Source organism: Geospiza fortis, unplaced genomic scaffold (assembly GCF_000277835.1).
Source record: "Geospiza fortis unplaced genomic scaffold, GeoFor_1.0 scaffold118, whole genome shotgun sequence".
Classification (NCBI taxonomy): Eukaryota; Metazoa; Chordata; class Aves; order Passeriformes; family Thraupidae; genus Geospiza; species Geospiza fortis.
Window position 1 is genome coordinate 524,937 of NW_005054380.1, and position 12,486 is coordinate 537,422.

Consider the following 12,486-nt stretch of genomic DNA (forward strand, 5'->3'; position numbering starts at 1 on the left):
GGCTCTGCCCGGAGCGGGCGGGGACTGCCGGCCGCGCTGCCGGTGCGCAGCCCCCGCCGGGCTCCATCCAGCCCCATTTCCATCCATTCATGAATCCGTGACGTCAGCACGCTCGGTGCTTCTTTGCAGCAGGCTGCAGGATTGTGTGGGTGGAATTTCCTTTTATTTTGCAACACTTCCTTTTTTTTTTTTTTTCTTTTTTTTTTTGCCTTTTTTTTTTTTGCCTTCCATCTTTTTAAAACAAGAAAATGGAGCATCACATAGGAAATCTTCATCCTTGTGAGTATTTGGGGGGAAGTGTGTTTCTGTGAGGGGTGTGTGTTTGTGTGTGGTGTTTCATGGTCAGCGTTCCCCTCTCGCCATTTATTTCGGAAGGACAGATGGATGTTGCATTTGTGATGGGAAAGGGCTGAAAAAATGATGCTGAGAAAGGGAAGAGGAAACGTGAAACCTTAATTTATCCATCACTGCATATGAATCTGAGAGCTGGCCTGGCCTTTGCCTGTCGGTGTGCTGGACATTTTTCACTTGCAATTTTGCACGTTATCTTCTTGTGCCCCCCTTTTAAAGGGGAAGGGAATGGCAATGGAGAATGTCTGTATATTCCATTTATATCCAATGACTTAAGAATTACTAGATAGTGTAAAGAGGCAGAATTGTAATTTTTGCTTTTTTGGGGAATTGTATTTTTTTTTCCTTGTGGGCTAATCAGACAATTCCTCTTGTGTGTTACAGTGTTAAATAATTTAATTTTATTTCTGAGACGAAGGAGGTGTGTTTTTCTTTCAATCAGCTAGGTAGGAATTTGCTCCTGTATTACTGAAAATAGCAGTTTGAGCTGTCTCTGATGTGCTGAACACAATTTTCACCCCTCATTTTCCTAATAAACGAGGGAGCTGGGAGTACCTTTGCAGTTAATGATACTGTTCACTGGGGCAAGATTTGTCATATTCCTGCTCACCTGAATGGGCATGATGTCATGTTTTCTCCCAATGAAAAGAAGAGCTCCTATTTATTTTTGTTTTGGGGGGTGGTTTAGGTGCTGCAGTAGCTTAATCATATCAAACCACATGTCTCCCTTAAGTAAATGAAAAATGGGATATTTTAAGTAGATCTGGAGAAAGATGACATCAGGCCCATGTGTTTGGATATACTGATTTTAGCAGTAGGCAATCTGTTCAGTAGAAGAAGATGAAGGAATGTATTTGGATCAATAATTTTGAGGGAGAAAACATGAAAATGTTTGAAAGGAGAGAGATGCAGTCAGTCTGGCTGGAAATGTGGGCACTTTCCACAGTACCTGCTGTGTGGGTAGCCGCAGACACCTTGGGATACCCTAGAATGGGGAGGGTAGAGTTGTCATGGGTTTAAAAGTTTTTGTCACTACCCTTTTTGTTGTGCTCCTGAATGAATGTGTACGGGTTTTGTTTCTAGAGAGAGGCAGCCCTTTGAACTCTCTGTCTGTGACAGCCTTCCGCTGAGAAACACAAATAAATCCAGATTTTGATGTAGTGGGGGTTTTGTTTGTTTGTTTGTTTTGCTCTAACACCAGTTTTGTTTTCTGTCTTTGGGGCCTCCCGTCTGAGTCTTTGATCTGGAACAGTCCTGTCATTCAGATTTGTCTTTGTCCCCTGCTGCCTGATAGTTAAATTTATAGCTGGCATTCATTTTGACCCTTGTGCCTGGAATTAGCAAGTAACTTCTAGCACAGAATAAATGGTAGGGACTCCCACTGTTCCCCAGCTATAGGTGAACTTAGGTTTAATCATGTTTGGGGGCTTTTTGGTTGCTTTTCAACCTCTCTTTTTCATCTCCTATTGTAAAGACTAGGTAAGTTGCTAATCTCCAATGGATCAGAAAATTGAGTAATGGTTTATTTGAAAATCTCTCCCTAGGTAAGACCTTTCACAATTAGGAGTTATTTAAACATGGGTCTGCTCTAAGCACTGGCAGGATAAGAAAAGTTTTAAGTAATTCCTGTTTTCTCAGGACTTTTTTTATAGCAAATGTGAGATGGCTGATTAGGCTTGAGTTGTTCCTGCCTGGTACCTGTTCCAGGCTGTTTGTAGTTGAGATGTGGAGAATGGATTTTCAAGAGTTGGGCTTCTCAAGATGGCAGAGTTATAATTTTTTTTTAAATATAAAAATAAAAGAAATCTGGCATGGCTTGTGTGAACAGATTTTAAATCAGTGCTGGTTGCCCTTTAGCTCTGGTCCTTGGGGCCAGGGCAGGCAGGGGAAGGTGCATTGAGCCTTTTAGCCAAGCTCTGACCTGACATCCCAGTGGAGGAAGGCAGCAGGAAGTTCACTGCTTGTACAACTTCCAGTGAGTTCTCAGCCATAACTGGATCCAAATGAGTCAACTGAGGCAAGTGCTACCTCTGAAGCTCTCAGGAGTTTGGCACTTCACCAAGCCCTGTCCAGCTTATGGGACTTTGTCTTTTATCCCTCCTTGGCAAAAATACATCCCGTGCAGAGGCTTTTGTAGGCTCCTGTTTTGTGTCATTGCAGCAAATCAGTCTCATCTCCTGGGTAGTGGGGGGTAAATATTTCACCCAAAACACAGACCACTTAGGGCTGAATACCAAGCTGGCAGCTGTGGCTGGGCCAGGAGCAGCAGCTCTGTGTTACTCCCATCCCTATAAATACTCAGTGTGTTTTGACCTTTGTGCTCTCTCCCTGCTACAACTTCAGCTGAGAAGTTGGTGGTTGGAGGGTGTTCAAAGGCTTTGGCAACAGTTGGGTGCAGGCCAGGAGGAAGAGCAGATTTGTCTGTGTAAAGTCTGTGATTTATAACCCCCTGGTGAAGATGTGATTGTTGGTGCTGTTCCCTCTGGAGCTGTTGGTAACATAGCACCGAGGTGCTGGGAGGGAAGGAAGGAGAAATTCCTGGCAGGGGTGAGAGGCTGGTGGGCTGGAGGAATGGAGGTCTCTGTGCAGACATTCTATTCATTCCAGGGATGCTTCTCCTGTGCCCCATCTCTGTTGCCTTCTGGAGGACACCAAAATCAGTAATGTGACTGTACAGTTGTGACTCTCCTGCTGAAACATGGGAAGTCCAGCCTTACCATCCTCTGGGCCTGAGGAGATCCTCAGGTGTTGGGCCATCAGCTGCAGCCCAAGAGTGGTCCAGTTGGGGTGTGCTGAGTGCTGGTCCCTGCAGGGTTGGGTGGCAGGAGCTGTGCCAGGCCTAAGGAGCAGCCCCAGGTCAGTGTTGTTTGTGTGTTACCAGCACACAGAGCTGTACTGGAGCAGGCTCACACCTCTAACCCTGCGCTGTCACTAATACAGGCTTACGAGAGGCTCCTGAGCAGGGCATTGTGTGCCTCTGTCGAGGAGTAATCCTCTTTGCTGTGTATGGTGCTTGCTAAATACAACTTAGTACTGCTGTCATTTCCTTTCCCAGATCTGCCAAGTGGATTTTGAGTGTCCTTCCCTTTCCCAGCAGGTGCACCCAGGCATGGACCTGGTGTGAGGTGACAGGGACCAGAGCACTGCACCTACCCCAGCAATTGTTGTACTTTCATGGAGAGCTGTTGAGTTTAGTACTGGGTGTGAAGCACATAAGCTCTTAGTACTGAGAAGTTTGTGTGAGTAGCATTTACATGTTGAATGTGCTTTGCAAATGTTGAATAATTCATATCTACTATAAAAATAAAAACAAGCGTGGGAGTGAGCGAGTTTACCTGAGACCAGTCTGACACCTCACGTGAATTAAAGTGAGACTTTGATTCATTCACTGGATTCCTGAAAGCAGCACTGTGATATTGATCTTCATCCTCAAAGATCTTTCAGACATTAATTAATTTTAATGCTACTCTTTGGAGGAAAATAGGGTGTTTCAGTTCTGTAAGGGGGGGGGAAATTCCAAGATATTGTTTATTGGTAGGACTGGAACATTTAGTGCCTTAATGTGGAAATATGGGGCTGTAAGGCCTCTGTGAACTAAACTGGAAATTTTACTGGTGTTTGTTGCTGTAAAATCTTTCAGCTTGAATCCTTAAATCTGTTGTTGTTGTATAGTAATAGTAATATAGTAACATATAGTAATTATATAGTAATATAATAACATATGGATTGGTAATAGCATGGGGATTGTCAATGAGGTAAAAGTACAGAACTGGGAAGGATAAAAAGAGCCTGAAGCCTGTGACTGGGTTTGAAAAGTTGTTTCCTGCTATGGAGACAGCTAGAAAGGTGAAAGAGAAGAGTGTAACTTAAGGTCATTTCTACATTTTAGTCTGGGACAGATTTCAGTAGTAATTCTGTAGTATAAAAGGCTGATCAGCATTTATTCTGTCTTTATCCCAGCTGAATGTTTTCCAGTGTATTGATGGGCCTGTGGTGGAGGGTGTCAGTGGTGAGATGGAGTGTGGGGCTGCTGGTGTTCCCTGTGCACACACAGCAGCCATGGGGAGGGGAACAAAGAGCAAATGGGTGACTTAGTTACCCTGATTTTTGTGAGGTACCTGCATGGTCCTTGGTCTGTTCCCCTGTTCCCCAGGGGCAGGTGGCTGTGGGTTCCCCTTTCTCCCCAAGCACCTGGGCTCGGAGCAGGGCTGCTCTCCAGCAGGAACGGGCAGTCCCTGGTCCCCCCAGCCAATACCAGAGTCATTATGCAACACCACTTATTTCCTATGGCATCAGATTATGCAATTTCTGAGCAGAAGAATGCAAAGCCCTGGAAGAACACAGTAGCATTTTAGCAGATCCAAAAATACCTTCTGCAGGGTAGAGGCAGCGTTTCTGTGTGTAGTGCTGAAAATACGCCGTTACGTAAGGTGCTTATTTCCCAGCCGGCGCTGGCTGGGCTGCCAGGTGGAGCAGCACCTGCTCTCCCTGCCACTGAAAGGTCTCCCTGCACTCACAGGAGGCTGGGTGGGCTCTCTGTCTCTCTTCCTCACCAAGATGAATTTTTATTGCTTCTTTTTTTTTTAAATTCCTTTTGAAAAAATAAAAGAAGTGGATGCTTGATTTCTCTTTCCAAATCAAGCACTGCTTCACCACCCCCCACAAATTTGTGACCTTATGCTGAAGGAGGTTCTAGTGAAACGTTTGTCGCATGGTGCAGGAGGTAGAAATTCATTCCTATGCTGAGAGCCAGGGCAGATGCACACATTGCATGTGGGGTAAGAGTCACCAGTTCTTTTAAGGTGAAGTCTGCCCTGGAAATCTATTAAATATCTTTGGAGGAGACAGGAGCATGGTAGGAAGTGGGATCTGGTTGATACAATCTGTTGAGATTTTGGCAGGAATACTTACCAGAGGCTCTTAAAGAGGCTAAACAGCTATTAAATAACTGAGACACCAGGCTGGCAGACAGATTACTGTTAAATGATATGGAATAAGAGTAGGGATAAAAGGATGGTAATGTTGAAACATTTTTCTCTGCTTTGGAGATGGCACTACTCATACTCTTCCCACCTTTTCTTCCCTTATCCAGATATTTTAGGAATATTCTGTTTAGGCTGCGAGACTTCACAAGGAAGGTGTTGAGGGTAATAACTATGGGAGGCCACCTGCAGGGAGTAGTGGAAAGCTCCAGTGAACTTGGGTGATAAAATACCAGTTCAATTTAGTGTTGATTAAGCACAATTCAGTCTTAACATCAGTCTTAACAGTCAGAATTAGGCTCTGACATAGCTTTTTCTGCTCACTAATAGGATCTTAGAGTAAGAGACTCATGGAAGTTAGCTCAGCATCCTGAGGAGCCAAAATGATCATTGTGCCTTTGTGCATTTCTGTGGCATCCTGTCCTTTTTGGGAATCCTGGCTGTGGTCCGACTCCCTCAAGTACCCAGAGGAGCTGCCCCATCCCTGGAAATGTTCGAGGCCAGGTCGGGTGGGGCTTGGAACAACCTGGGTTAGTGGAAGGTGTCCCTGCCCATGAATTTTAAGGTTTTAATAGCTTTTTTCAACCCAAACTATTCTGTGGTTCTACGTTCTATAACTTTAAGATGATACAGGAGAAATGGAAAAGAGGTGATCAAAGACTCAGAGCAAGTTTCATATGGAGAGTGAGAAGGTCAAGTGAGAATTGTTAGACTTGAGAAAGAATGTTGGAGCGCAGGATGGGATAATTTTTAAAATCACAGCTGGAATTAAAGAGATAATATGTTCAGGTGCCACTGAAGCAGTGAACAACTGGCTGTTCCAAGAAAGAAAGGAATTGAAGGCATGCAGAATGAAGAAGGGCTGGTGTTACCTTCTACCACACAGAGTTAAGCTACAAAACTCCCTGCCACAGCCCAGCGTTTGCTGAGGTGTTCTGGTTGAGAAATTCCTTGACCCATTTGCACAGACAGGCCCAGTGCTTTGTGTGCAGAGGCACAGACCCAGCCCAGTGTGCTGTGGGCAGGGCAGCTGCTGGCACTGCTGGGGGCAGCTCTGCCTGCCTGCACACCCTTCCCTTGGCTCTGCAGCAGGAAAGGGACATGGATGGACCTCCTGAGCTTCTGTGGCTTCATCCCATTGCTACAGCCCAGGTGCTATTTCTTTCTCCTCAGCCAGACCTGCTTGGGATGTGCAAGGTGGCCAGCAAACCTGCAGCTGGCTCTGCACAGAGCAGGAGTTCAGCCATTAGGGGTGTTTCTTGGCTGCTATTTTTGTCATTGTCAGAAAGGGTTCAGGCCACTGAGCTAGACAAGGTTCTCTTTCTCACTGGTACAGCCACAGACAAAAGGACAGCACAGCTAAAATAATTTTCCAAAAATTATATATCTCTGTTTTCGGATAGATGGAATATATTGAATGCTGATAGATGGAATATATTGTTTTCAGATAGATGGAATATATTGAAAAGCTAAATTAAATCATCACAAAGTCAGGTTTTTGTTGTGATAACACAGACTACACACAACATAGTTACATGTCCGTGGTCTCACGTACTTAATGACCATGGCTCTGTTAATGTTCTATTAATGTTTTTAATTGATGATGATTATTATAGTTGTGAGCCCTAAGCAGTTGCTACCACATCACTCAGGTGGGGATTACGGTGTCTGCAGAAGAAAGTTGTCTTATGTTGAGGTGACATCCACATACTTATTGGAGAAAGGAAGTAAAAGTGTGTGTTCAAGTCAGGATTCTGCAGGAGGTGCAGAAGCACTGTGGTGTTTATCTGACAACCTGAAGGAGCAGTGTAAAGCACAAAAAAGCCAATGTGACAAGACTTCACTTTCCCAGGTAAACATGCTTGTTGTAGAGATATGTTTATATAAACAGAGCTATTGCAGTGACAGGAAATCTCAGTCAGGTCAGATGAAGAATTTTCACTTGTTTTATCAGCAATTGATGATGTTTTGGCTATGTAATTGTACTATTTAAAGATAAGGCTGGGTTGTGGCTGAGCATTCATGTGGGTGTAAGATGGGAAGAAATGTTCTTCCCTGAAGGAGCAGTGTCTTGAGAAGGAGATTGATGGCTTAAAAACACCCAAGCTTTTGCTTGGGCTACTCCGTAGTTGGCTTAAAGGTTTGCCTATAGCCTGGGCTGGGTTATACCAAGTTAATGTGGGCAAGCTTCAAAGTGGGATTTCTTTTTTTACAGCCTAACAAAACAGATAATGCAACTTATAAAAATGTAATGTAATTCATTTATGTAATAATGTAACTTTAAAAATTCAACCCTCCTGAAAACAAAGAGTTTGCCTTTTGGTGATGTGTAACTCATTCTCTATTAATAAATCTGATTTTGCTTTTTGTTTTCAAAGCAACCATGCCAAACACAAGCCTGTATTCCAAGTAAGGTAAAAAGTGTGGCAGAAGAGGAGTATCTAATCCATTTGTGTAATATTTTCTTCATCAGGAGACCAGGAAAGAAAGTCTGCTGAAATCCTGTGTAGTAAAACCACACAGTTCAAACCCCAAAGGTCAGAAGTGACAACAAAAGCTCTGGGACTTGCCAATTCAGCAACTCTCAGTTGTTCCTGCTGGAGTTGTACAGCAATGGGAGAGGACTGTGCATCAATGTGTTGTAAAAATTCCCTGTAGAATCTGAGAGAGAGTCACAAGGGGCAGGAGAACATTATGTCTGTGCCTTACAGATATGCTTTTTGTGGTTTTGTTTAATTTTAGAACATTTTTAAGGCTTTGTCACAAGCTACTAGTTGAGATGATACACCCATAAATTCCAGTTGTGTTATCAGTGAGGAGATGTGCAGTTACCTTGTTGTGCCCACTGTAGCCAGGAGGAAATCACATTGAGTACCAGGAAAGAGCAAGGGGACCACAGGGCTTGGCTGTAAGTAGTGATCTGGGCAGGAATCTCCTCTGTCTGTGGTAGTTCCATGTCCCAGCTGGATAGTTACTGCCAGCAGCTCTGCTTCAGCCCCTAAAGATGGATCAGACAATTGCTTTTATTCCCTTTGCATGTTGGAAGTGCAAGCAGAGGTTATGCTTCACTGGCTAAGATAGAAATAGTGTTAAAGGAAGCAAACTTAGTGTTAGTGGAGACTTGGGCTGTCACAAGACTTGAGTGGTGGCCTCTGAGGTTACACCACCTTTCCAGCACACTGACTTTTTGTTTGGTTTGGTTTGTGTGCTGTGTCTGCAATGCTGTGTCTGATTTGCCACTCAGTTTTTAGCATGGGTCTTTAAAGGAGACACTTCAGTCATGGTTCACACAAGGCATTGGCTTAACTCAGCTGCAAACCTGACCATTGTATTGACACTTTTAGGAATATTGAACTTGTATAGGCAGCCACGTGCTTTGGTGGCTCTGGAGGAGTGTGAGGACACTCCTGGATGGCTGTTACCAGGGACAGGCACAATATCAGGCGAGGTGAGAGTGTGCCTTGGTAGCTCATTCACCCACTTGGTGATTCAGGTAAACTCTCACTTTTCTCTGCTTTCAAACTGAATTTTGGACTGTCTGACATGTTGAGGAGCAGCCTCACTCTTCTGAGAAGAGGTGCATTTCATGCTCCTCTTGCCTGAGGGTGGTGGGATTTTGCCTGGAAAAAATACTTTGCATGGAAATGGAGTCGTTTATGAGAAGTTGTGATTGTACAAAATTACATTGAGCCTTGACTCTCTTTCCAGACAGAAATTTGTTAGTGCAGAGTGCATGAACTCATCAAAACAGTTCAAATCCAAGGGTCTGCCTTCAAGTCTGTGTGTGCAGCAGCACTTTGTGAAATCTCAATCTCTTAAATATGCACAGTCCTCCCACACATGGAGCTTCCAGCTTTTGACTGGGAGGCTGCTGCAGCAGGAGCATCACTCAGATAGAAATAGCACAGCCTTGGCCAGGCCTTTCCCTGGGAAAGCTCATGATGCACATGCAGATCATAGAAGTGGGATCCCAGGCTGCTTTGTGTTGGAAGGGACTTGAAAAATCATCCAGTTCCACCCCTGCCATGGGCAGGGACACCTTCCACAATTCCAGGTTGCTCCAAGCCCTGTCCTGCCTGGCCTTGGACACTGCCTGTGCCAGGGCCTCCCCACCCTCCCAGGGAACAATTTCTTCCTGATATCTAAACTAAACCTGCCCTCCTTCAGCTGAAGGCCATTCCACCCTGTCTTGTCACTGCATGCCCCTATGAGTACATCCTGAATGGCAATCTGGATATAATGAAACCTAAAACTTTCAAGAAAATGTTTTTATTTGCCTTTTCTTTTATTGGGAAGAGGTCAACATGAAAAATCTCAGCCTTTTGGTACTATGACTGAAAGAATAGCAGCAGCATGACAATAAAACTTGGGAAATGCTCTTCTCCTGTTTGAAGAGATGGTGAGATCTAAACCAGCCTACTTTCATTGGATTAAATCACATTTTGCTAAGGCAAGAGGTTGCATGTTGCAGAATTTACTGCAATAGAAGAGAATTAAAAAAATAAATTTCCCCCAACAAGTCAGCACTGATGTGATGTGGCAGAAACCACTTTATCCCCTTCCCAGGGTTTCTGCACCACTTCGCTTCAAGTTGGCTTGAGAGGAAGTTGTTTTAAAAGAAGTGCTGCTGTTTCATGCTCTCCAAACAATGAGTTTGCTACACCTCTGAAAATTAGGCTGCTTATGTAAGGGCCTAAATAAGGCTGTATCATGCTAGTTTGAAAATAATTTCATAACTTTTATATGCCTTCTCTCCCCATGAAGCACATAAAGGGGCATGTGAAGTGGCAGGACACTGTGCCTGAAGGCTTTTTTTATTTGAAACATCTCAGTGTTGGAGAAAGCAATTTGATCTGGGAAAACAGACCTGATATCCCTGAATCTGGGGCTTTGTTCCTGGCTGAGCTGTGTAGTGAAAAGCTGTTCATTCCCTGTTAAACCTCCACAATCAAACATTCCAGAGGCAGAAAACTGTAAAAATGTAAAAGCAAAAACTTACACTGTAGTAGTGTACTCTTGAGAGTCACATAATAGCAAAGTTATTTTATCCTCCAAGTCTGATTTAATCCTTAATGCACTTCCCAAGGCTTAAATTTTAGGTATTTTGGAACACTGTTACCTCAAATTTGAGCCTTTACATTGGAGTTTCTTGCAGGATACCTGGCTGATGTTTTATTTGCATTGCTTAGTATTCTGTGCTACAAAAAGCAGATTTCTCTGTAGGAGCAGTGGTCACATTTTGCTCTTGTTTAAACAATCACTTGTCACTCCCTGACTTTAGGTGATGAGCTGGGGCTGTGCCCAGGAACACTGAGTTGGGCCTGGCCTGGTGTTTTTCTGAAATTCTGTTCAGGTCTGAAGCATCTTCTTATCAATAACAAAATCTGTGATAATAGAACAACTGCTGCTAGTAGTAATTGTACTTTGAGGTCACACTGCAGCTTCCCACACTGCTGAATTGGTCATTGTAGTGCTGGTGACCAGCAGGTCAGGAATAACCAACTCTCCAGCTTCCTATATGGGTCTGATTCAGCTCCTCTACTGGTTTGGGCTGTGCTGCAACCTCTGCCTCACTTGCTGTTTTGCTTTCTTTTAAAGAACAAAGTTTACAACCTAAATAAAGCTTTTATGCAAGCCCCATGTGATCAGGCAGGATACAGGAAGGTAATCCAGGTCCCTGGCTGTTCCTGTTTGCTGCTGGAGAGGGGCTGAAGCCCAGGACTTTTCATCCTGTGGGCTGAAGGGCTAATCTCTCCTCTCTGCAGTGACCTCATCCTGAGGAGTCATGGCACTGAGCTGTTCCCTTGCCATTGGCTGTGTCCTACCTGGCCACCTCTTTGTCCCTTCCAATGGCTGTTTGCAGAGCCTGGAAATTTGCACCCACTATAACTGATCTTACTTTTTAACAAAGTACTTTCTGTTAAGGCAGTTTTTTTTACCCCACTCTCAGCTTCTCGTGGAATTTAAAACTGGACTTTGTTCCATGTTGCAGGCTGAATTCACTTAATTGCTTGTGGCCCAGTGTTAGAGCCTCTTGTTCCAGAAGGGACTATCCCAAAACTGTTTTTGTGGTGGGCAGCTCTGGCAGTGTGACCCCCAGCCATCAACCTGGCTCTGTGGGAAGGTGGCACCACCATGGGTTGTGGAAAAAAGACCTCTCATTGGAGCATGGAGCAAGAGATGGGGGCACTTCTTAAAAGGGATCTCAGCTCTTGTTTTATGTGCACCCTCCCAGAAGCTCATGCAGGGGAGAAGGGGAGAGCAGTGCTGGGAGAACAGCAAGGAGGGCCTGCTGTTCTGTGAAACTCAGAGTTTTACTTGCTTATGAGGGTGGCATGGATGTGCCTAGAGAACTGAACATACCTTGCCACAATGGATGTGGAGGGCCAATCAAAGGTCCAGGATGGTAATAAATAGCTGGGGCTCTGAGGGAGCAGCCACAAACCATCCCTTGGTGGAATCAAGGTACCTGTATCATCGGGCTTTGTTTCTCTAACACTTTGTCTCGAGGGTTTGCAGAGGGATCCTGATCTTGTGGGCTGTGCCAGGCTCAGGAGCAGTGGTGGGATTCAAACCACAGCTGAGCTGGGGCCAGCTTCAGTCTGGTAATGCTATGGGAACTCTCTGCAAAGAATCTTTCATGATTTTGACCTTTAGGCTCTTGTTTAAAATTGTGGTGTTTGTTTCCTGGGCAATTCCGGCAGTATGTTACCGAGAGTATTGCCTGAGTGGAGTTTCTGTTGGAACCATTTATTTGTTTCTTTTAGGGCAGTAATTATTTACCAAGTATCAGCAGCTGTCTGGAAAGTCTAGTTAATTATCAGCTCACCTCTGTGAAACCGCACGTAGTGAAAATACTTCAATAAAAAAATTGAAAGTTGTTCTTTTTCCTCTTGTTTCAGGTACTGGGCCCACATGTCACATGTGAGTTGTGTCCTACAGATGCTCTGAGCACCCTCTCGGGCCGTCTCCTTGATGCACACTCACGGCATCATGGCCAGCACTCAGGAGCGCCTGAGCCTGTCTTCCTCTCCCAGCTCCATCGGCAAAGCGTTCTGTGAGGACCAGGACTCGGGGAGGTTCCCCGAGGAGCCCCCGGTCGCCGGGAGCCGCCCGTCCCCGGAGCTGCTGGGGGACGTGCGGGGGGGGGGGG

General features: G+C 44.8%; 1 protein-coding gene across 1 annotated transcript in view; it reads left to right on the forward strand.

The window, feature by feature from the left end:
• Window positions 1-12,486, forward strand: part of MAP3K13 (mitogen-activated protein kinase kinase kinase 13) — a 63,397-nt gene that overhangs the window by 26,131 nt on the left and 24,780 nt on the right. Inside the window, 1 exon segment of the mRNA XM_031060305.1 lies at window positions 12,236-12,483. Within this exon segment, the coding sequence (XP_030916165.1) occupies window positions 12,309-12,483 (175 nt within the window). The 5' untranslated portion in view covers window positions 12,236-12,308.